The following is a 25,502-nucleotide window of genomic DNA, read 5'->3' as shown; positions in this document are numbered from 1 at the left end:
CCTCTCTCTGCCCCTCCCCCGTTCATGCTCTGTCTCTCTCTGTCCCAAAAATAAATAAAAAACGTTGAAAAAAAAAAAAAGAAAGCACATATTTGCATAGGAACTTATTTATCAGTGACCCTTGCTTTTCTATCTCAATTTACTATGCTTCTGTGAAAGATTTTCTAATAAGCCAACCATGTCTATATACATTATCAATCACCATCTCAAATGTTAGGCAATTGGAAGAAAGCACTTAAATCATTACAAATTTGGGACAGGGTGTCTTCTTTTTTTTTTTTTTTTTTAATTTTTTTTTTTTCAACGTTTATTTATTTTTGGGACAGAGAGAGACAGAGCATGAACGGGGGAGGGGCAGAGAGAGAGGGAGACACAGAATCGGAAACAGGCTCCAGGCTCTGAGCCATCAGCCCAGAGCCCGACGCGGGGCTCGAACTCACTGACCGCGAGATCGTGACCTGGCTGAAGTCGGACGCTTAACCGACTGCGCCACCCAGGCGCCCCAGGACAGGGTGTCTTCTTAAAGGTAGCCAAAACTTTCTGAACTCTGAAGAAATGCTACCCATTTTTTGTTTGATCTTTGTCCTAGTTCTTACTTGGCCATAATTAAGCCCTTTTGAAGAGAGAAAATTCCTCTGTCAAAAATCATTGCCTAAGTCAGAGCTCTATGGAATTATATTGAAACATTCCAAAGTTTTTCCACTGTTTTTTCCACCTAGAAGTCAGTTTATCCACTTTAAATGGATAAAGTGTATGATATTTTAGTTATATCTCAATAAAGTTGGTTTTTAAAAAGAGTAAACCTGGGGCACCTGGGTGACTCAATCAGTTGAGCATCAAACTCTTGATTTTGGCTTCAGGTCAGAATCTCACGGTTTGTGAGTTTGAGCCCCACCCACATCAGGCTCCCTACTAACAGCTCAGAGCCTGCTTGGGATTCTCTCTCTCTCTGCCCCTCCCGTTTGCTCTCTCTCTCTCTCTCAAAATAAATAAACAGGGACACCTGGGTGGCTCACTCAGTTAAGCATCCGACTTTGGCTCAGGTTATGATCTCACAGTCCATGAGCTTAGCCCTGTGTGGGGCACTTAGCTGACAGCTCAGAACCCAGAGCCTGCTTCAGATTCTATGACTCCCTCTCTCTCTGCACACCCCCCCTCAAAAATAAACATTAAAAAATAAATTTAAAAATTTTAATAAAAAGTAAATAAGCTTAAAAAACAAAAGTCAACCTGTTAATTTTCTAATAATAAACAAAAACACAACCCCACAATTTATTACTTTAATTTGGTTTTAGGACTTTTCAAATATGGTTCCTTTTTCAAAACTGTCATCACAATCAAATGCAGAGACTGAACTTCAGGACTATGGTTCATTTTCATTCTGGCATTTTCAGGACTGCCAGTACTACAGCTCTCCTGAAACAGATTTTTCTGACCTCACATTCTGTTTCTCACAAGCCCTTTTCTTAGCCATAAGGCAAGACATTGAGGAATGTGACACTTTGCAAACAAGACTGGTGCTCTGAAGATACAACTTCAGATACTAGCTGGAGACAGGGATAAGCTAAGCCACTGGGACCAAATCATAGGGCTGACAGTTCAGTGATCTTTAAGTAGGAGGGACAGAGGAATTTATCCATAAAACCAGACTGTTACTGGCTTGTAAGCTGTTATCACCAGAAGGAATTCTGTAAGAACGGATCCAGAGATTTATGAAGACGGCAGTGGGCAGAAACAATGGTTTGAGACATGTTTGGGTGATTTATACATTTATTTCACCATAAAGCAACAGTTACAGTGCATGTAATCTCCTCCCTATCCTTACAAGTACCTACCAAAAAAAAAAAGAGAGAGATAGAGAGAGATAGAGAGAGAGAGAGAGAGAAAATCTACCCAAGCATCCACCTAGACGAATGAGCTACCAACCAAATCCAGGAAGCCACGTGCACATGCCTGCAAAAGAAAGGAGTAAGAGCCACTTTGTGCTAGCTCATGAGCAGACATGAGCTCTCATGCAGGCCAGGGAACACTCTAGTTCTCCTCTTCCATCTGGTCCAAAGTACTTTAGTTCTTTTGTTTAATTAAGATAAAAGGTAATTTTCTACTGTTTTATACCTCTAAATCCCACAGAAGAGAAATGTAATTTCTAGCCGCATATTAACTGAATAATACTGTGGTTGACTGTGGGCTTTACACACGGACTAGCTTAGATGTGCGTCCCGGTTCTATCATTCATTAGCTAGGAAACTTTGAGGAAGCCAATCACCTTTCCAAGACCATAGTTTCCTCATCGATAAAACAAGTGAAATAGTGCACAGCTCGGAAAATTGGAGGGAGGATTAAGTAAAACTGTGTATATAAAGCTCTTTGCTCAACACCTGGCATGTGGCAGGCATTCAAACCCTACAAATACAACGTCCACTCCACAGCAACATGTCTTAAAACCCTCTCTGATCTCCCATGTGCTTCTTACACTCTGTGCTTGTCCCTGGGCCTATCTTGAACTCTCCCCAAAGCATTCCTTATAGCCCTAGACTTCTCGGTTCTTCTGCCCATTCCCTTGTCCAGCTCATGCTCCTGTAAAACTAACATGAAAATGACAGAACTGTTGAAGGAAGAAGAAGAAGAAGAAGAAACGAGAAAACAGAGACTTCGGCACCCTTTCTTGCTGGCAGAGAGCAAAGGCTGGCAACATTCATCTCCCTAGGAGACTCTGGCACTCTGCCCCACTTTGTGCACACAGGTCAGCATATCCACAGAGACTGGCTTTAAGAGCACCATCTGTTCCAGGGGACCAGCTACAAATCAGGCAAGTTGCAAGTACCCTCCTCTTCAACCAGCATTGGCATTCTACTAGGAGTTATATGCCCCACCAAACAGTCCAGAAACTTCAATAATGAGATGCTAAAACAATGCTGTATACTTCCTTCTATGAGTCATAGAAGTCTTTTTCAGTACTTTAAAGTCACAATAGGGCGATATAAAACAAGTAGGAAACAAATCCAAACATAGGCAGTTCTTTCCTTGTTCAACAACAAAAAGTGAGCACAGAAGGTACCCAAAACCACCATGAAGAGACGGTAATCGGACATTTTTGTGTAGATAAAACATAAGCAGTGCCATTTGGTTTTAAGTTTATACCTGATTTTTTTTTAATGTTTATTTATTTTTGGGGGCAACTGGGTGGCTCAGTTGGTTAAGCGTCCAACTTCGGCTCAGGTCATGATCTCGCGGTTCTTGGTTCAAGCCCTGCGTTGGGCTCTGTGCTGACAGCTCGGAGCCTGGCACTTGCTTCAGATTCTGTGTCTCCCTCTCTCTCTCTGCCCCTCCCCTGCCCGCACTCTGTCTCTCTCTCTCTCTCTGTCTCTCTCTCTCTCTGTCTCTCTCTCAAAAATAAATAAATATTAAAATTTTTTAAATAAATAAATAAATGTTTATTTATTTTTGAGAAAGAGCATGAGTGGGACGGGGGCAGAGAGAGAGGGAGACACAGAATCTGAAGCAGGCACCAGACTCTGAGGTGTCAGCACAGAGTCTGATGTGGGGCTCGAACTCGTGAGCAGTGAGATCAAGACCTGAGCCAAAGTCAGATGCTTAACCAACTGAGCTACCCAGGCACACCAGTTTATACCTAATTTAAATACACTTACACTAAAGCAGTGGTTCTCAGGCTGGGGCAATTTTAGCTCTTCATGGAAAATTTGGCAATGTCTGAGCTACTTTCATCCGGTGAGTAGAGGCTAGGATGCTGGTAAATGTCCTACAATGCACAGGACAGCCCCCACAACAAAGAATTATGAGCCCCACAGTGTCAATGGTGAAGACTGGGGAATTCTGCATTAACCAAATACTTTATGGATGGTGCTCTTAAACATAATTGAGGGGCACCTAGATGGCTTAGTCCGTTAAGTGTCCGACTTCGGTTCAGGTCATGATCTCACTGCTCATGAGTTTGAGACCCACATCAGGCTCTGGGCCGACAGCTCAGAGCCTAGAGCCTACTTCAGATTCTGTGTTTCCCTCTCTCTCTGCCCCTCCCCTGCTCATTGTCTCTCTTTCAAAAATAAACAAACATTAAAAAAATTCATTTAGGGGCACCTGGGTGGCTCAGTCGATTAAGCATCTAACTTCAGCTCAGGTCATGATCTCACGGTTCGTTAGTTTGAGCCCTGCATCGGGCTCTGTGCTGACCACTCAGAGCCTGCAGCCTGCTTCAGATTCAGTGTCTCCCTCTCTCTCTCTTGTCCCTCCCCTGTTCCCGCGCTCTCTCAAAAATAAACATATAAAAAACATTTAAAAAATAATTTAAAAAACCCATCATAATTGGGGTTTACAAATTGAATCCTGTTTACCAACCACTAGCACTTGTAGAGAATTTTCACACCCTTTATCTACAGTTTGCTTTGATTCCATAAAGACCCAAGAGGTAGGCCAATGGAAACCAAAGGGAAAGGGGGTGGAAAAAAAGAGTCTGATTGTGACTTAACAGCCAGAATGCTATTTCTATGATGTCACACTATAATCCTAGTCTGGTACATGAAGGTAAAATTGAAAACAATCACAGTCAAAATTTTTAGGAAATTATACACGATTGCTTTTTACAGTGTTGAACATTATTTAACTTTTTTGATGACAAAGACATAGTTGTGAATATCCATTACTGAAACATTGGATGGTTTTGCAAATTTTTTCTATTCTTTATGTCAGATTGTCAGACAATTTCTGCTGTATTGTTTAGAAGCACACTCCTGTGGTCACTCCCCTTCTTGCCTCTAATTTGTGGCTTTTCATCTGCAATGAACAGTGGGGAAAAGTAAAATCAAGCTTAACGTATTTGTTGATGAAGGCTAACATGAAAAAATTTCAGAGCTTTCAACATTACTTTAAGAGCTATAGATACTTTTTTCTTTTTCAACTTGGGGCAATGTCCTAACAGTTACTGCTGTTAAACGAGACTGATCTAGGAAGGTACAGTGTGGTCAGTACGACATATTTCCGAGCCATGTCAATAATGCAAAGGAGAACGTACTATCTCCTAAGAAGAAAAGAACTGAGCATTTCCTGCATATTCCTACCCTCAACACTGACGTGCAACATTATGAAAAATAAATTTCATGGTGACAACATATCAGTAGCATATAGGATGATAGAGGGAAATATGTGAAATAATGTGCAATAGGAAGATCGGGGGGTCTACAAAAGGTATTTCCTTTCTGTTGAAAATGAAAAGACACTGGTCAAATATAAAACACCCCAAAAAGTAACAAGGAATTCACAGAACATCTGAAAAAACTCTGTAAGCATACCTTTGTAAACATAAAAACACATTAAAATCTTTGTAAGATTTTAGGAGCTAATAAAAACATTTGCTGATTTGAAATCTGCTTGTTCTACTTAATTCTGTGGGTATCTGTGTAGAAGTTTTGATACATTAGTTTCAGCAGACATCTTCAAAAGACCTGGGTCCAATTCTAATTACCAATTAAAATGCACACACAATCATACATATATTACATATACCATATATACACGGTCTGTATACAATTTGTAGCAGCATTTATTGAGTACTGAATATGTAAATGTACCAAACCTGACATGCATTACTTCATTTAATCCTTTACAATGTTATGATCATTTTCATTATCCTGATTATAAAGAAAGCCTTCAGGAGGTAAGGCAACTTGCCCGAAGCTGTGCAGTGGCAGAGGCAGGATTTGAACCCAGGCCTGTGTGATTACTGAGCCAGATCTCTTAACCAATTTTACCCCACTTTCAAGAAATGAAGCTATTTCTCTCAGAACAAAAAATTTCTACCACTCATCATTGTACTGAATTTTTCTTTAATCTTGTCCACTACTCCATGACTTATACAGAGTGAACATAATTTGATCAAAACACCAAATGATGCCTCATCACATTGTATAGATTTTTGCATTAGAATAAATCTGAACCCTAATTCACAAATTAATCACATTCTAAATGTCAATATCTACAAAAATTTAACGCAGTTCCCATTTCCCTAGCATAAAGCACTGAGAAGGCAATTAATTACACCTATAAAGAAACCAGAGAGTGGCCCCAGATACACAAAAATCCTAATTGACATGAAGGAAGTGACCTTCCTATACACACTATAATTAAAGCTTTCTTCTTTGAAAAGGCCAGACTATTATAAAGGAGCAAAGAAATGAATTTAGCCTATGAATTTAAAATTATTTTCCTGTGCATGAAATTTATGGGGAAGAGAACAAAACTATTTTAAATATTCCAGCTGTAAGGAGTTTTGCATTCAAGCTATTAAGTGCTCACCTGTACCTCATTTTGTAGGAACAGGACAACCAACTTTTCTGTGGCTAAGAAAGATCTACCGCAAGCTAACACAAAGCTAATTACTATGGTTTGAGGTCTTCCTCCATCATACAAATGTAGATGGAAAGTTTTAGAATGTACTATCAAATAAAAGAGCTGGAAAGGAAAAAATCTTTCAGAGTCCTGTGAGAAACCTTAGAAAACCAAGGGAAAAGGCTCAGCTTGTTATGTAGTTCAGGTTAAACATACTATCAAATAGCTAATCCCTTTGCTTTGCCAAAGGACTTTTTCCCTTACACCCCACCCCCAGAGTGATTTTCACAGATGGAACTTTGTCTCAAGGAAACAATTCAGAGATGTAACTTCAATAGTTATAATTAAAGTATACTTTGTATACCAAACAAATATACTTTTAAAAGTTCTAGTTGCGCACCTTTAAACTGAATCACCTCTCATCTGCACCAAGAAAACTTATTTAAAGGAACTCTATTTCGGAAAAATAAAGACAAGGAGTAAAGAAAAAAATGAAGGTAAGGTAGGGTAAAGTTTGTTTACTAACTAGATTTTTAAATATTGGGCTGGCATAAAACATGCACTTTGAAATCTTTTTTTTTTTTTTTTTTTGGGACAGAGAGACACAGAGCACGAACGGGGGAGGGGCAGAGAGAGGGAGACACAGAATCGGAAACAGGCTCCAGGCTCTGAGCCATCAGCCCAGAGCCCGACGCGGGGCTCGAACTCACGACTGCGAGATCGTGACCTGGCTGAAGTCGGACGCTTAACCGACTGCGCCACCCAGGCGCCCCATGCACTTTGAAATCTTGAGTGCTAAATTTGTACCCCCGCCCTCACCCAATTTCACAAAAACCCAGTGAGCCAGGAGCTCTTCTAGGTGCTGGCGAAATAGCAGGGAACAAGACCACTAGAGTCACTGCTCTCATTATGCTAACATAAAATCATCTTTGTGTTAAAGTCATTCAACTAATTAGGAAAAGCGATGAAGAAGCTTCTCTAACTACATAGTCTCAACTTGATGAACTGAGGCCTCATGCCAACTCGTCTCTACTTTATTCTTAAATCAGTTTGATCCCACACTCTGCCTCCACCTGTTCCAGTCAAAACTGCAGCCAACAGTGTCTTAGTTGCCATAGCGCTGGCGCTCTGGTCAAAGGGCCCGGCCTGGCACCCTACCTCACAGGTGTGACCAATGCTCACTCCCACTACCCACCCGAACACACAACCACCACCTACATCCCTGTTTCACAAGCCCTCAGGCCTAAGCTGGGCAGCTGCCACAATGTGGACCCTGACGATACCCTGCCTTTGTGAAAAAAGAACGCAACCGACAAAACCAGCTGATCTCATGGAGGTTAGTTCATGTACTGGGGGCGGGGGAGGGGACGAACAGCAGAAAGTAGGAGTAGAAAACAGTTAAATAGTGCCAAGTGTTACAAAGAAAAATACAACCCAGAAAAGAGTGGGAGAGCAGGGTTTCCAACGTTAAATAAGATGGTCAGGGAAAGGCCTCGGGGTGAAGGTGAATTTAAGTAAACATGGGAAACAGATGAACTCAATACTTTTTAAACATTAAAAATGTTTTGGGGAGCCTGGTTGGCTCAGTCTGTTAAGTGTCCAACTTCGGCTCAGGTCATGATCTCGCAGTTTATGGGTCTGAGAAGCTCCGTGCTGACAGCTCAGAGCCTGAAGCCTGTTTCGGATTCTAGGTCCACCTTTCTCTCTGCCCCTCCCCCGCTCACACTCTCTCAAAGATAAGCAGACATAAAAAAATAAAAATAATGTTTCAAGTGACTGAAAGTTCCTATCCAAGACTTTCAGGTCTACAATAAGAAGTTGTGTCACATAACACATGAGCAAAGAGAAAATATTAGAAGAAAAAAATAACAGGAAGGGATTCTCTCCATCTATAATTGGGGAGTAGTATTTTCAGATAAAGGCAAATAAGCAGATATAAACTGTTAAGCTTGTCCAAAAGTCCATAACGAAGCCTACTTTCTGAATGAGCCACTATAACATTTGCAGGAACTAACTGTAAGGAACTGGCTTTGAGACCTTTTCCAGATGAAAAAGTATGAACAGTGGAACCCAGGAATCTATGCCAGAAATGGACAATTAACAAAAGATCTGCAGGAGTGAAATATTCTGAAATAAGGGCTTTTAGTGTGTCAATAATACATGTAATTGCCAACACAATTTTCCTCAGGTTTACAGAAATGGGTTACCATCAAGACCATGAGGAAGAAAAGTACCCCACGCACTCCTGCCGGCTCTGGGAAGCTCTCATGACATTATAGGATGCCCCCTGGAAGTGGCGATTACACAAATATCTTTTACTTTTCTATTTCTTTTTTCTATCTCCCCAGCGCCCACAATGTGGTTAAAGCAAATCTCCCAGGTTAACAAAAACTTGCAAGTTGGTCCTTTAGTTCCAAAACTTGGAAACGAGCATCAGTTCTCAATTGAAAATGAGCCTCTACTGGGCACCACACTGACTTCGGAACAATGATGGGCATCATTGGCAGTTTCCTCCTTGCTTCTCCGCGAATCCTTCTCTTCCCTTCTTTTCACTGTTTTCACAACCAGTGGCCTGAGCTTACCACTTTCTATAAAAGGACTAAAAAGGGGCTCTAATTAGCACCCTCATCAGTTTCCTATTTCTTCCACAGTGGGCATCTGAGTGTGACTACCCACACCCTGTGCTTTAAGGTGTTAAGAGTGGTGGGAGGAGGGAGCTTACAGAATTCTCCTTGAAAATTTAAAGTGCCTTGGGGCGCCTGGGTGGCGCAGTCGGTTGGGCGTCCGACTTCAGCCAGGTCGCGATCTCGCGGTCTGTGAGTTCGAGCCTCGCGTCGGGCTCTGGGCTGATGGCTCAGAGCCTGGAGCCTGTTTCCGATTCTGTGTCTCCCTCTCTCTCTGCCCCTCCCCCGTTCATGCTCTGTCTCTCTCTGTCCCAAAGATAGATAAACGTTGAAAAAAAAAAAAAAATTTATAAAAAAAAAAAAAAAAAAAAAAAAGAAAATTTAAAGTGCCTTGCTGACACATACCAATAGGATCATGATATTGATCTATTAACATTATATACACACATATACATGTGTATAATAGACATATTCCATTACATAGCCATACATTATAGTTCTATTTTTTTTTTTTTTTAATTAGGTAAGAGAAATGCAGTTTTTCCTGTTTGGATAACATCTATAAATAGCAGGATTCTTGAAAATTAATACTATTCATATAACTTCAAAGTTCGGTACATAAGTATCACCCTGCTAAAGATAGGATATCATCTAGTCAAAATTTCCTAGAAAGAAAGCAGCAGAGGACTTGAATTAGGTAAGTATTCCTGGGAAGTCTGGGTGCACAGCAAAGACCAGGTAGCTATTTCTTGTTTCCATCTGCAGAATCTTTTCTAAGAATGTTTGTTTCTCCATGAACATGTTTGTTTGTTTGTTTTTTCCTCCCTTCCTTACTAGCTACAGTGGGTCAGAGCATTGCTTTTGTTTTGAATACTATGGATAGAAGAGAGAAAAATACCAGGGAAAAGTGCTTCCTCTGTTACTCAAGAGCAACAATTAGTAACTTTATGTTCAGGGATGTTAAAAACTGGCAATAAGAAATTAATGGGAGATAGAAAAGCCCAGGTGTTGAGAGCATGGATTTAAATCCTGGCTCCCCCAGCCACATGAACTTCTAACAAATGATTTAATCTGTCTGGGCTTCTGGTTCCACTTCTGTACAGTGAGGACTTGTGGTAACTGAATTTATGCACATAAAGCACTTAGGACAGTGTCTGACCAACAAAGTAAGTGCTCAATAAATGATAGCTATTATGACTCTTATTATAATAATTATAATTAGGGGGGCTGAAGAAGTAGCCAGAGATACAGAGGAGATAACCACACAACATATGTTTTGGGTTTAGACAAGAGGGAGAAGGCAGTGGTTAGTCAATGTTCTCAGTTATATAATCCAGGAATACATTTCATCATCACTATTATTCAGAGGGAGTAAATACTGCAGTTACATTTTACAATTCAAGCCAATCTATATTTCAACATCTTACAATTTTTTAAATGCCACCAACGGAAAGCACCCCAATTTCAGAGATGTTAAAATGTGAAAAAGTGTGCATTTTAGATTTGGTGAAATACATTGAGATCTGGAAAACAATACAGACAGATTTCAGGTATCAGATGTTCCACAGTCTCACCTTTTGCTATGAGAACTGGAAACTAAAATTTTGCTTCTGATCATACCTAATATCTATCACTCAGATTGTTTTATTTTTTATTTTTATTACTTTTTTAATGTTTATTTTTGACAGAGAGAGAAAGACAAAGCATGAGCGGGGGAGGGGCAGAGAGAGAGGGAGACACAGAATTTGAAGCAGGCTCCAGGCTCTGAGCTGTCAGCACAGAGCCCAACGCAGGGCTCGAACTCACAGACCGCGAGACAATGACCTGAGCCGAAGTCAGATGCCCAACTGAGCCACCCAGGCACCCCTCAGATTGTTTTTTAAAGCAAGCCCATTAGATCTGGGCAGAAAGACAACTTAAAAAAACTTTTTTTAAGGTTTTAATTTTTGGGTGGGGGGTGGGGGAGGGGAGGGAGAGAGAGAGAGAGAGAAGGCACAGAGTGAGAGGGAGACAGAGAATCCCAAGCAGGCTCCATGCTCAGCGTGAGCCCAACATAGGCCTCAATCTCACAACTGAGCGGCTGAAATCAAGAGTCGGTCACTCAACCAACTGAGCCACCCAGGTGCCCCCCAATTTTTTTTTTTTAAGTAGGCTCCACACCCAAAGTGGGGCTTGAACTCATGACCCAAAGATCAAGAGTCACACGCTCTTCCAGCTGAGTCAGCCAGGTGCCCCAAAAGACAACTTTTATTAGGAGTTTTGATCTCAAAAGCTAAGTCCTAAGAGTGAGAAACAACAGAAAAAGAAAAAAAAGGCCATAAAAGGAAGATAGCAAGAATGGGAGAGACAAAGCTAGAAGAGAACAAAACTTTGGACAAAAAAGCATTGTGTCTTTCCATAGAGGAGCAACCCAGGTCCTCCGAATTCCAAAGGTCTCTTAGTCCAGACATACCACAGCATCAGAAAGAATGCCAGGACTTGGGGCGCCTGGATGGCTCAGTTGGTTAAGCGGCCGACTTCAGCTCAGGTCACGATCTCACGGTCTGTGAGTTTGAGCCCCGCGTCGGGCTCTGTGCTGACAGCTCAGAGCCTGGAGCCTGTTTCAGATTCTGTGTCTCCCTCTCTCTGACCCTCCCCCAGTCATGCTCTGTCTCTCTCTGTCTCAAAAATAAATAAACGTTAAAAAAATTAAAAAAAAAAAAAAAAAAAAAAAAAAGAATGCCGGGACTAATCACAATTGTTAAACAAAAAGGGCACCTAGTCAATGAATTCTCAACAAGGCCGAAGTATACCACTCCCAAGCTTCTCCTAACACACCGCTGCACAAAACTACCCCACGTTGCTGATAGGTGCATACAAATGATATAGACACAGAAGGAAAGCAAAGAACCACTGACAGGAGAACAGTCTCTGAGCTAGGAGCACAGGCCAGAAAGACACCCCATCTCTACAGCACAGCCACTAAGTCACCCGGCCTATCTTTGAGCATCCTCATTAATAAGGAGCTCACCATCATTAAAGGAACCCAATTCCATTTTCTGACAGCATTGCCAGAAAATTTTTGTGTTGGACCAAGATGTGCCAAGCTAGTTTGGGATTCTTCTGTTTACTTCACATTTACTGTGCCCTTACATGGACTTCGAAGGGCCCCTGAGGAGTGATGGCAATGGATGACTCCAGTTAGGGACGGTGGGGCAGGTACAACAGACAAACATGAAGAACTGGAGTTGGCTGGCAAGTTAATGAGGATTTTTTTTCTAGGAACATAGAAGACAAAGAGTCAGGGAAAGCTACGGGAAGACTGGCCTCACATCCTGACCAGGAGGTCCATGGATCATGCAAGATGACCAATGGCCACTTGAGTCATCAGAGGATCAGTGTGAAGAGGAGAAGGCAGACTTCAGTTAGGAAATAGAGGTAGAGGGTGGTGGTTCTGTGATGCACTCCAGGCTTTAGGGAAGTTTGACATGAAAGTGGGGCTCAGGATGGCACAAGAGGGAAGACGGAGGAGAGAGGCCCTTTCGGCAGGGACTCGGGAGAAGAGGGCTAAGCAGGAAAGGGCTCAGCATGTTTGAGCTTGCATTCAATAGGTACAACTGTAAGCAACCAATCACAATCTCATGAGATAGCACCAGATTAGAGGGACACATACATTAGAAGAGAAAGCCAGACTATGAGGATAGCACTTGTGTTAATCCCAACAAAACTACTGAAAGTTATTCCCTCAACACCTCCCGAACACTGCTCTAAGCCCTTAAGAATATTAACTTTTATTCTTCCAACAACTCTATGATGTAGGTAATATTAACATTCCCATTAAGGGAGCAGAGTCAAAAAGAGCTCCAAATCCACCACTTAATTACTAGAGGAGGATTCAAACTCAGTCCGTCCAACTCCAAAGCTTGTCCAACTCCAAAAGATACTATCAGCCCTTATCATGGATTCTTTTCACCTAGATTTCTAGGCCCTGCCACAATGCCTCGTCCATAGTGAACACTGATATACTTGTTAAAAGACTGAAGGATCCCTAGCTTTAGTGGGATTCTAGGAGGCAAGCTTTGTAATGAAGGATACAGAGAACTGAAAAGAGAATGGAGATACATAGATGGAGTTAATTGGTGTAGGGCTCTGAATGGACTTGGAAGTGAAATCATTTTTCCGACCTGGTATGGATTTCCTTCCTCTGAACTACAACCACTCTAATCACTGCTTTTACATACAACACTAACTTATACCCAGGTGTTTATTTTACATCCTACTGCTTCTTCTAGGATTGAAATGACCAAAGGTCAAGGCATTCGTCTCATTCACCTTTGGACTCCCAATATCATTTATCAACATGGTATACCACCAAATGATACCATTAAATAGCATAAATTAGGGGAAAAAGGTATAGATCACTCAACTTTCTGCAGGTGAAATGAAGATCACTTTGTTTAAAAGTTTTATTTTTCAGGGTGCCTGGAAAGCAGCCAACTCTTAGTTTTGGCCCAGGTCATGATTTCACCGTTAGTGGGGCTTGATCTCCCACAGTGCACATTGGGCTCTGCGCTGACAGCACAGAGCCTGCTCGGGATTCTCTCTCTCCCTCTCTCTCTCTGCCACTCCTCAGCTCGCTAAATAAATAAATAAATAAATAAATAAATAAATAAATAATGTATGTTTTACTCTTTCTATCAAGGGTTTTAGTTGGCTATAATTTGATAACCTCACACACATTATATTGCACTGTACTTGAAACTGTAAGCATAACTCACCTGTATTCTTCAGTCAGGGCATCTTATTTGGTTCTACCTACTGACTTTTCACTTCCTAAATATGCTCACTAGCATACATTTTAAAAAATACAAATAACCTCTTCGCAAAGTCATTGCACTTTTTAGGGTTACTCTTAACATGGAGCCTAACACAAAATCTTGCTAGAGGCCCCAGGGAACAACCCGGCCTTGCAAAGCAGATGGGGTACTGGTGTGCAGCAAGACTGCACAGTGGCTCAAGCATTCCCCAGAATGGTGGCAGCTCCCTAGTTTTTGCAGATGCTACAGCTGAAGTTGATGGCTTAATTTCAGCGCGCTGGTACGCGTGAGGGGCATAGCAGCTGGGGTTGGCTTCTCCACTGTATTCTTGCATAAGGGAGGCAATACAAAATTGATCATGGGCACCCAGAATACTTGTTGGTGATGTCCACACTGCCAACTACACTCCAGGGACAGAGAACTAATTCTAGACAATGCTCTGCAAACAATGCTAAATTTACTCATGAAAACAAACACACAATTCCTGAACTGTGATCAATGCATGACTAGTTCAAATAAGAACGAATGTATGAATTTTAAAAGGTCCATCTCCCCACTGAGAGGTTACTGGTAACGATTTAACCAACAGTCACTAAGGTGACCATTTTAGAATATTCCATTATAGACATCAATAACAGGCAGTTGGCGAGCCACAGAATGCTTCCGACTATGTGAAGATTATGATCAAGGTCCAGATTTCAGAAAATTAATCTGGTGGGGTGGGGGGGCCTGGGTGGCTCAGTTGGTTAAGTCTCCGACTTCTGCTCAGGTCATGATCTCACAGCTCGAGCTGAGAAACAAGAACAAAGTAGAAAATACCTATAACAGATATAAAAAATGCAATGAAGAATCAGCCAGAAATGGGCAAAAGGTTTGCCAAAAAGTACAGAGGGCCTGGATGTTGTGCTAGTTGAAGGGCCATCTAGATTGTTCTTTGCTTTGCACCTGCTAATTTTGGTTACCTGTGCTGAGGACCAAAAGCAGGGTTTACCAATGTTTAGGAATTCACAGTAAAGCTGGTTGCACATTAGAATCATCTGGGGCACTTGTTAAAAATACAGCTTCTCTAACCCTACCCCTGGAGATTCTGACTCATTATACCTAGGGTATGGATGGGAATTTTTCTTTAATTTTTTTTAACGTTCATTTATTATTGAAAGACAGAGAGAGACAGAGCATGAGCAGAGGAGGGGCAGAGAAAGAGGGAGACACAGAATCTGAAGCAGGTTCTAGGCTCTGAGCCATCAGCACAGAGCCCCACCCAGGGCTCGAACTCACAAACTGTGAGATCATGACCTGAGCCAAAGTCTGACGCTCAACCAACTGAGCCACCCGGGCACCCCTGGGAATTTTTAATTAGCACTCCAAGTAATTCTGATGCAGCCAGTAGGAGGACCTTTGGAAACCAAGTAGATCATCAAAATCACCTGATGTACTTTCCTTTTATAATTTTACTTATTTTGAGAGAGAGAGAGAGAGAAAGAGAGAGAGAGAGAGCGCGCACACATGAGCGCACTCAAGTAGGGGAGGGGAACAGAGAGAGGGAGAGAGAACAACAAGGAGGCTCCATGCCAACAGCGTGAAGCCTGACTTGGGGCTCAATCCCACGAACTGTGAGATCATGACCCGAGCAGAGATCAAGAGTCAGACACTTAACTGACTAAGCCACCCAGGCGCCCTGTTCTGATGTACTTTTTTTTTTTTTTAAGAGTGTTAGTGGGGGAGGGCAGAGAGAGAGAGGGACAGAGGATCCTTACTGACAGCAGAGAGCCCACTACAGGGCTTGAACCCACAAACAGAATCATGAGATCATGACCTGAGCCAAATCTGGATGCTTAACCAACTGAGCCACCCAGGCATCCCCCAATGTACTATTTAAAAAGTATAGGTTGGGGCGCCTGGGTGGCTCAGTCGGTTAAGCGTCCGACTTCGGCTCAGGTCATGATCTCACGGTCTGTGAGTTCGAGCCCCACATCGGGCTCTGTGCTGACAGCTCAGAGCCTGGAGCCTGTTTCAGATTCTGTATCTCCCTCTCTCTGACCCTCCCCCGTTCATGCTCTGTCTCTCTCTCTGTCTCAAAAATAAACGTTAAAAAAATTAAAAAAAAAATAAAAATAAAAAAATAAAAAGTATAGGTTTCCGGGCTCCTGTTCAAATCTAGTGAATCTCACATTACACTCACAAAATTAAATGCATCATGTTTGACTCCTTTTTCAAACAACTTTTCAGCACATGCATGTAGAAAAGAATTTCAGTACAACTGGGACTATACCAGGTATGCATCCAGCGTCCTGGAAGCCCAGAGGTAGTGGCTTTGGGCAGACCCCTAATCCCTTCCCCAAAAGTCCCACATCCTCTTCTGTCACCAGTGGGATCCATGAACCCAAGTGTCTGTCAGCAGAAGAAAAATGCAAGCAAATAAGTAAATGGGGAGTAAGTCTCTGAAGGTCCTCAGCTTCACAAGTTGGCATGGCTGTTCATTAAGAGACAAAGGACCACTCTAACTGCCCTTGGAAGGAAATCCAAACTAAAAAACACTTCCTGTTTCCTGTCCCTCTGAAGGACTTTCCTATTTCAAAGTCCCTCTTTAAGCAGCTTCAAGAAACATTAACGATATTGCTGCACACCACTATTTTATTACAAATCTTTAAATTATTTGTTCAGATCATTGTTTTAAGTGTAAAATACATTATTAACGTCACAAAGAATATTAGCGCTAACATATGTAACATATTGGTGTCACCTTGCACTTTGCCTCTCAAAGCCCTGGGCAACCTTCAAGAACTAGTGTTACAAGTGTATGAGCACTGAGACCAGAGAGACTCCGTTCAAATCCTGCCCCTGAAGATTAGGCTGGTTGTAGCGCGTTACAGTTATGACCTTCTGAAACTTGAGCTTTCTTCTTGTCTAAAATGATAATAGAACCTGTCTTACAGGTTGTTATGGAAATGGAAGCAAAACCACATGTAATCCTGGTTCAGAGACAGCATTCAATAAACAGTAAATGCTCATCACTCTTACCCAAATCTCCATCCCTCCTCCCACAACAAAGGTGAAATCAGCCCTCCAAAAGTGCTCGGGGTATTGGAGGTAAGCGTTGAAAATCTGAGTACTCCAGCTGTGATGAGAACTGGAAAAAGAAACTCCACTTACAGAAAGGTAGCACATCATACAATGTGAAAAGTCCTTCACCACAAAGCACCTGGATGATGAATAAATTACAACAGATATGCTTCTAAATGTATTTTTATTGCTAAGATCATAAGAAAATAAAGGAGTTTCCCTAGGACAACAGAAAAAAAAAAAAAAAAAAGAACATTTTTGTGTGTGTAAAACATCCCTTTAATTATGTGTTTTTTCCATAGTAGAATTATGTGCTTAATTTTATGTGTATAGGACCATTGCCTTTGACTCCAGGCACATTTGAATTTGAATCCTAGCAAACCAAGTACCAATTCTAAGATTTCAAGCAAGTGAGTAAAGCTCTCTGTGCTTCAATTTCTTCAGTGGTAAAATGGGCTTACCGCTACCTACCTATTAAGATTGTTATAAAATAAATTCATACGTGTGTGTGTTTGTGTGTGTATCACATAGCACAGTACTTAGTACAGAAAATGCAGTCACTAAATAGTTGCTATTATGAATATCACAGGGGGAGGGTATCCATTCATTCAACAAGTATTTATTGTGTCCTAGTGCCAGACTCTTTCAGACACAGATAGATAAAAAAAATTCCTTGTTACAATACTATCTGGAATGTTTGTTTTCTGCCATTTACTTATATAATCTTATAAAGTACTGTTCTCTGCATTTTTCAAATGAAGAAACTGAGAAATTAAGGGACTTGGTCCAATTCACACAGCGAGTAATAAAAGAAGAATTAAAACTTGGGTGCTATGAGTCCCAAACCCTATATCTTAATCATCTTAACTCTCTGCTTCACCTAGATCAGGAAATGCACATTCCAGGTATATACAGAAGATGCAGTTGATAGACTTTATTTTTTTGGCACCAAATCAGCAAAGTCTAAAAATAGCCAGTTTCACAATCATAGATATAACACACTATCACTACACCGAATTTTCTGTTAAGTTCTTAACCTCGCAGTTTTTGTTCCTTCTTTAAAAGGGAAAGTAATTTTTCAATTACGAGTCACATCCACTGTGTATGCAATGGATCTAAATGTTGTGGTTTCGTATATAAATACGTTTCTAGGTGCTGCAAAGAAATGGACACTTCTTGCAAATTAAACCTGGTTTATTTTTTTATTTGGAGAGGATCCTACTTATGTAATGATCATTGGATGAGACTGAATAGGGAGGCAGATTTGATTCAAAAAAGGAAGCACTTTTGCATAGGGTGTGGTCGCTCAATAGGTTAAGACTACTTATCTAAATATCAGATCATTCTCAAATATATTGAGAATATATATATTATGGTAAAGAGAAAGAATCTTATCAAGGAAGACAGTACTTTCCACTTTTCAACTCTGAAAATAACAGCAGCAAAAACTTTGAGTTCTTATAAACCATTTTAAAACAATGTAACTGACCTACAAAAGTTATTGCTACATTCTACATATCATTTATTATTGCTTTTTTAAGATTTTATTTTTAAGTAATCTCTACGCTCAACATGGCACTCAAAATGATAACCCTGAGATCAAGAGTTGCATGCTCCACTAACTGACCCAGCCAGGAAACCCTACCTATCATTTTAAAAAGAAAAAGAAAAAGGCTATTTCTTCTATAAGCGCAACTGCTTTGTAGGAAAGATTTATTGACTGCCACAACTCCATTCACTCCTACTTCTAAGGAAGTCTCTTCATCTTTTGCTCACCTACTCAAGTCATGCGATTTTAAGTAAAACGATGATGTAAAGAACTTGGATCCTATCAGCCTCAGACTGAAAACAGATGATGACTAAGAAATTTGGTAGCTCAACTTAAAAATTAATTCATAAATAACTTCAAAACAAAGCAAACATATTTTCATTAAAAAAAGGAAACCACTCAGGGTGACTGGGTGGCTCAAGTCAGCCACCACCCGACTTCAGCTTAGGTCATGATCTCCTTTTGGTGGATTTGAGACCTGTGACTGACTCCTGGCAGAGCCTGCTTGGGATTCTCTCTCTTTCCCTCTCTCTCTGCCCCTCCCTGCCTCCTGCTTTCTCTCTCTCTCAAGTACATAAAGGGGGGGGGGGGGGCTCGGGGGGCACACACTCTTCCATTCATTTTAGAGCGAATCACACCTAAATCTAGAAGAGATGATTTCACCACTGTCCTCATTTTGCAGATGAGGAAATTGAGACATAAAGAACTATAATTCAGTTACTTGTTTACCTATTTTCTCACATCACTGTTTCTACCCTTACCTACTATAGCTGTAAATTTCTAATTCACCATCCATCATGTGTTTCTAGCCTAGGACTACTGCTTCAGGACAAGGACTAGACAGAGAAATTTTAAAACTCCAATACTTATCCCATTTAAACCCTCATAACAGCTTTGCCTAATCAAAACGTGTGAAAGTGAATAAGAGCATTTGTATTTCTGCCGCTTAAACGACGGTTTTGCCTGATAACTGGTCTACACAGAAGACATTTCTGGTATCGTAGGATAGGAGCACAAAAAAGGGGGTGGGGCGTAAAAAACGTTTTACAGATCAAGGGAAAAAATCCCTAGTTTCCACATAGGTTCCAGCTCCCCTCAGATCAAAGGAATGCCGTTAAAGGGAGAAGGAAAATATGTGGGCTTGAATAGATCGTCTTTAGGATTCCTGCCAACACTAAGATTAAATGAGAATTCAGAACTCAAAATCCTGCATTACTGATAGCTGGATTTATCTATACAAAAAGAGCAATAAGAGTTCCATTTCTTGATGTTAGGAACATGTTTCCTTATGAGAGAGACTTTCACAATTAGAGTGGAGGTCAAGCGTATTTTTCAACAGCCAAAACCAGAGCACTCAGGATAGCTGGTCGGAGGTTACCCAACAGCTGGGCTACCGGACTAAGAAGAACATCAGCCTCCCCCATGTGTCGTAGTAGTCCTTCACTAGGTCTGCCGTAGCAGGAATTTAGCTAAGAAACTTAAACTTCAGGGTCTCGAAAATGGGCCTTACTACTTCCTAAGTTTTTTTTTTTTTAAGCTATATCTACACTTCCGGAATTCCCTGATAAGTGACCTCCAGGGCATACTCAGCCCTCTGTGAGTTCCTGCCCAAGGTCCTTTGGGGGAAGGGACGAAACCGGTCAAGGTGGAAGGCCAGGCTCCGGCGTCTGGGAAGCTGCCCCCAGCTGGCTCCCTTAGCAGCCCGCAGACCCGCACACCTGCAGGGCGCCCGGCGCCTCCTCCACCGGCGGCCACGCCCCCGCCCAACCCTGCCCCTCGAGACACTCACCTGCGCCGTCTGCGGGCGCCTGGCTCCTGAAGGCGGCCGGCTCGGCCCGTCCCAGGTGTGGCGAGGGCCTGCTCCAGGGCCGAGGGGTCCCGGGCGGCAGGTAGGACGGACTGGACTTCCGCCGGATAGCCACCCGCCTGAAGTTGTAGCCGCCCTCGCCGCTCATCGCGCCGGGTTCGCTCGCAGCTCCGCGCTCTCCCTCGCCCTCGTCCGTCCGCAAGTGTGCGCTCGACCCGCTCCTTCGGGGGGACCGGACCTCGTGGGGGGGGGGGGGGGTGTCGCCTGCGTGCCACACTCGGCGCGACTCGAGAGGGGCGACCCCGGGCTGCTCGGCGCCCCTCGCGAGTGCGCCGCCGCGCCTTCCTTCCCGGGACGCTCAGGGCCGCGCGGAGAGTTTGGCTCGGGCTCCTGCCGCAGCCGCAACGCCTCGGTCGCTGCGGCTCCCGCACTCACCTGACGCGGCCACTGCAGCGGCCAGCCGTGCTGTGTCCACCCTCCTCGCTGGAGCCAATCGCCCGCAGGTCCCGGGGGCGGAGCGCCGGGAGCGCAGAGTACAGACAGTCAGCGCCGCCGCGGCCGCCTCCTCCCGGGGAAGCAGCCAAGGACTCGCAGTGCCGATTGGAGCGCCCTGGGCGCGGTTCCTGAGCCGGTTTCCTCGGGACGGCCCCGCCCCGCCCCGCCCCGCCCGGCGCGCCACGGGCCAGCCCATTGGCCGAGAGGAATGGCGCGGCACACACCTGGGGTGCTCAAGGGGTCAGCCGCGCTCGCCTGCCGGCCGCGCGCTGGTCTCGAGGAGAAAGAGAAGATAATTAACAGCTACTCTGAACGCTGCCCAAGGGCTCGCCATTCTTACACACCCACATGCCTGGGGTCACACGTGCGCCTCAGGCCGCTGTCCCGAGCCCTTGATTATAATCTTATTTATGGTCGTAGAGCTACCCGGTGACTTAAGTATCTCAGATCAGGAAACCGAAGCGGAACCTACACTGGGTCACATAGCACTGCTAGAATCCCTACTCGAGTTTCTGCATCAATGTCTTGTCCTTATCTCACTGAATCAAATTGTCTTACCAGAGGCATCAGACCAGAGACGACGAAGGCATGTGTGGAAGGAAAAGTAAAAGGTGGAACTAACAATCCACAGGTTTCCAGAAAAGGATCAGACCCTCCATCACCTTGAACACTTTTAGGACTTTATTAGTAACACACTGCAGGGTCCATTTAATTTGTTGTTTTGTTTCACATCAGCTAAATAGCAAATTGGAGAAAATACACGTTAAATTGGTTTGCTCACGTGCATTTAAAAATTCACTACTCTCTCTGATAATGAAAAGGCTGCGTTCCAAAATCACAGATATATCCAGAGAGGAAAAAACAGCATTCCAAGAACCCCAACTCAAGCTGAAAAAGTTCCCCAACCATGGTTTCCACCTTGGAAGCCACTCCACATTTATTCAAATGGTCCTTCACCCGCTTAACATCTCCAGCTCCCTGGAGTGTAGCTCATAACCCAGTTCTCAAGAAAACTTTAAAGAGGGCAGTTCAACTGTCTCAATCTCCTTGGCTGCTACATCAATAAACATACCCCTGAGAAGAAAATACCCCCTGATTTTTAAGTTTTCACACCTTGTTGAAAGGAGGTTTTGCTCCCCTTGGATTTATTATCCGTATCACTACATTGCACCTAATTATATAAACTCGTGTGCCTGGGTAGCTCAATTGGTTAAGCGTCTGACTTTGGCTCCGGTCATGATCTCACTGTGCGTTCGAGCCCCACATCGGACTCTGTGCTGACACCTCAGAGTCTGGTGCCTGCTTCAGATTCTGTGTCTCCCTCTCTCTCTGCCCCTGTCCCACTCATGCTCTGTCTTTCTCAAAAATAAATAAACATTTATTTATTTTAAAAGTTTATATACTATGCCATATGGTACTGGAAATAATTTAAATAGTAGTTTCAAATATAAATTAATACTGAAATAGATTTTACTCCATATACGCGAGTTAACCATAATTGAAATACAAAGTTTAACATAATGTATTTGCTTCCATAAAAAGGTAGTATTGCAATCAATACTACTGTACTAGCAACCTAGCTCAGAGTAACCTTTTTTTTTTTTTAAGTGAGAACATGCTGGCAATCTTCTTTTTTAGAGAACTGGTTACTGATGAACTCCCCTCCCCAACATACACACACACACACACACACACACACACACACAGAGAGAGAGAGAGAGAGAGAAATGCTTTCTCTGTCAAAAGAGGACTACAGTAAACACATCTGTTTGGGGCAAAAAGGTACCTTACTACAAGTATTTGGGGCAGCAGTTTTATGCTCCCTTATTTGGATATTTTGAGTAGTGTGTACATATTTCTATTTCTATCTTGGTTCAAAGTTGTTCACATTTGCCTAATGATATAGTATCAGTTCACATCAGTGGATGTCTGTATTTTCAGATGGGATGTTTTATAACATACATATCAACCGACATTACCTCTATCAGTGTTACTGCTGCTTACTATTTTCTGATAAAAACCATTTTTAAGGAACTTCACAGTTAATGGCTATGATTTGCAACATGGAACGAGTGGGTCATTTGATCTCAAGTTATCTTAGGTAAGAGTAGAACAAAATATTGAATATTATCTAATACATATAGTCTTTGTGTACTGTGTTTTTGATCTATATAGCTAATAGGAGATTTGCCACTAATTAGCACATACTGAATGAGAACTGCACTGGATACCGACACACAGAGATAAGCACAGTTCACGGGTGCTTATACACCCCATCTCTGTGGCTGAGACAGTGTGGGATGCTAACCCACTCCTGTATCATTTTCCTTGGGCACACAAGGGGACTGATTTAAACCTCCCCTTGCAGTTAGGTAGAGCCATGTAACCACATTCTTCAAAATTTTGTGGACAGGAGTGGTATGTGTCACCTCCGGGCCTGGCTTCTGCACCCTCACCATGAGACTCTCTAGTCCTCTAATTGCCAGCTGGAATGCAGAAGGGCCGGAGGAGAAGCTGGAGCCCCACACCATGGTGGAGCTCCTGGAGAGGAGCTGGCAGCCCAGAATCACCTCTTTCCCAGGAATTAACGTGTAAGGTCAGACTAGAAAAATGCATAGCAAGACTATAGACTAGTTCATGTTCCTTAAATTTTATCCATAATTATATTTCGCATTGTAGCAAAAGTTTTATGTATATTGATATATCTTTTAATTCTGATTTAAATATTTTAAACAAACATGCAATTTAATTTTAACAACCTAACCAGTCTCCAACTGATCTAGTCCCTAATAAGTGAGATACAGCCTAAAAAGAACATTCAGGAGAAAAATTATGAACCAATAAGCTGCTTCCATGACTGATAGGACATCATTTCCCAAACTAGAATTTATGATAAATCAATGCTTTGCAGAAAATTCATTCTTATTTTTATCTCACTAAAGAAAGATAAAACCTCTTCACTTTAATAATAAATTGTGTTATATCCTCAGTGAATGAGTTACAAACTTATTATTCATTTACTTTGATGCCATCACTGGGTAGGAATTTATAGAAATGTCATTAAAGTAATAAAGGTCACTAAAAGGCATGAATCATGCTGACTTTATGTAGTAGCATTAGGGGGATGACATACAGAAGATAATTTTCTGAAGACCTAATTAAAGAAGATGCTACATTTATTTTAACAGGAAATAGTAAACAGTATGATATATTGAGTTGATACTACTTGAGATTTCAATAGTTTTCTATATATATGAAATCGCATGTTAGAAATTATGCAATCATATATATAATTTCATATATATTATTAATGTTAATTAATCTTTGTTAATTTAACTTCTACACCTATATTTTGACCAAGTATTGCATCAAGGAAACATATATACACACCTCTTAGAAGATTTGCATAAATTCAGAGAGTCCTCTGAAACTGTCATGGTACAAGTTTGGCTTTGAAATTCAATTTAACCCTATTGCTCTTTGAAAGGAAATGGCCAGTCAATATCTTTTTAAACCACTTGGAAACTGGAAAGAAAGCAGTTACCTTATAAAGTATACAGTCTCTGATAGTTCTGTGATATTAGGAGAGGGGCACCCAGCTTGAAGCTGGCCTATCAGAAGTTTCCCAGAGGAAGTCAATGTTAAGGGGGAATGGCAAGGTGAAGACAAGGCCTAGTGGAGGGCATAGAGAGCCATCCATGACAAATGTTTTAATGATCATTTGGTGAATCTTGCTGTGAAATTTCTTTTATCTATTCTGAAGAATTTTACAATTTCTCCTACTTCCAATTGTATTGTTTTGTATGAGATAGAAAATTGCTTATCTTACCTGGAGAAATAAAACAGCCGTATCTACTTATAGGTAACTTGTTAATCCCATAAAAAGAACTCTTATTTTTTTCTAAGGAAACATGGAAATACAGTCCTTCCTCCAACAAATATTTGCTAGTATCACATTTACAGCCATCACTAATGTTACTAATAATCACGTTTGCAGCCATTGTTCTGTTTCTGTACCTTTGTGTGTATACACTCTAAGATTTTGTTGATTCCATTTTATGTGAAATTTCTTTGGAGATATTTTAAATGCTTTTAAACCCACCACATGCAAACCTACAATGCACAAACTCAATGATCATGAGGTATTTAAAGTAGCTAAATTTGGAGGCACTTGGGTAGCTTAGTTGGTTAAGCATCCCAACTCTTGGTTTTGGCTCAGGTCATGATCTCACAGTTCATAAGTTTGGCCCCATGTCCAGCTCTGTGCTGACAGTGCAGAGACTGCTTGGGAATCTCTCCCCCTCTCTCTGCTCCTCCCCTGCTCTCTCTCTCTCAAAATAAATAAGTAAACTTAAAAAAAAAAAGCCAAATTTCTTTGTTAATTTTTTTTTAACGTTTATCTGTTTTTGAGAGAGAGACAGAACATGAGCAGGAGAGGGGCAGAGACAGAGAGGGAGACACAGAATCTGAAGCAGGCTCCAGGCTCTGAGCTATCAGCACAGAGCCCGATGCAGGGCTTGAACTCACAAACTGTGAGATCATGACCTGAGCCAAAGTTGGACACTTAGCCGACTGAGCCACACAGTCACCCCCAAAGTAGCCAAATTCTTAAAAACAGAAGGTAGAACAACGGTTGCTGGGGCTGTTGTTCAATGGGTATAGAGTTTTAGCTTTGCAAAAGGACAGTTCTAGTGTCTGTGCATATAATTAATACTACTGTACTATACACTTAAAATGGCTAAGATGGTAAATTTCATGTTATGTATTTTTACTATGATTAAAAAAACCCTCAAAAACCAAGTTTACACGTCCACAATGATATATTT

The 25,502-nt window shown here is 41.9% G+C and overlaps 1 protein-coding gene across 5 annotated transcripts in view; it reads right to left on the bottom strand.

The window, feature by feature from the left end:
• FGD4 (FYVE, RhoGEF and PH domain containing 4) overlaps window positions 1-20,768 on the bottom strand; it is a 248,462-nt gene extending 227,694 nt beyond the window's left edge. For 2 of the 5 annotated variants that reach the window (XM_045465984.1, XM_045465985.1), the window contains exon 1: window positions 20,617-20,762. Coding sequence is in view for 1 of the 5 variants with exons in the window: in XM_045465986.1 (XP_045321942.1) it covers window positions 20,164-20,329 (166 nt within the window). In the remaining 4 variants the exon portion in view is untranslated. Of the gene's footprint in view, window positions 1-20,163; window positions 20,435-20,616 lie in introns of those variants that run through there. The other 3 variants (XM_045465995.1, XM_045465983.1, XM_045465986.1) reach the window with 3 other exon arrangements.
• Window positions 20,769-25,502: the final 4,734 nt, after the last annotated feature.

This window comes from Leopardus geoffroyi, chromosome B4 (genome assembly GCF_018350155.1).
Source record: "Leopardus geoffroyi isolate Oge1 chromosome B4, O.geoffroyi_Oge1_pat1.0, whole genome shotgun sequence".
NCBI classification, from domain to species: domain Eukaryota; kingdom Metazoa; phylum Chordata; class Mammalia; order Carnivora; family Felidae; genus Leopardus; species Leopardus geoffroyi.
This window is presented reverse-complemented; position numbering and strand designations above follow the sequence as displayed.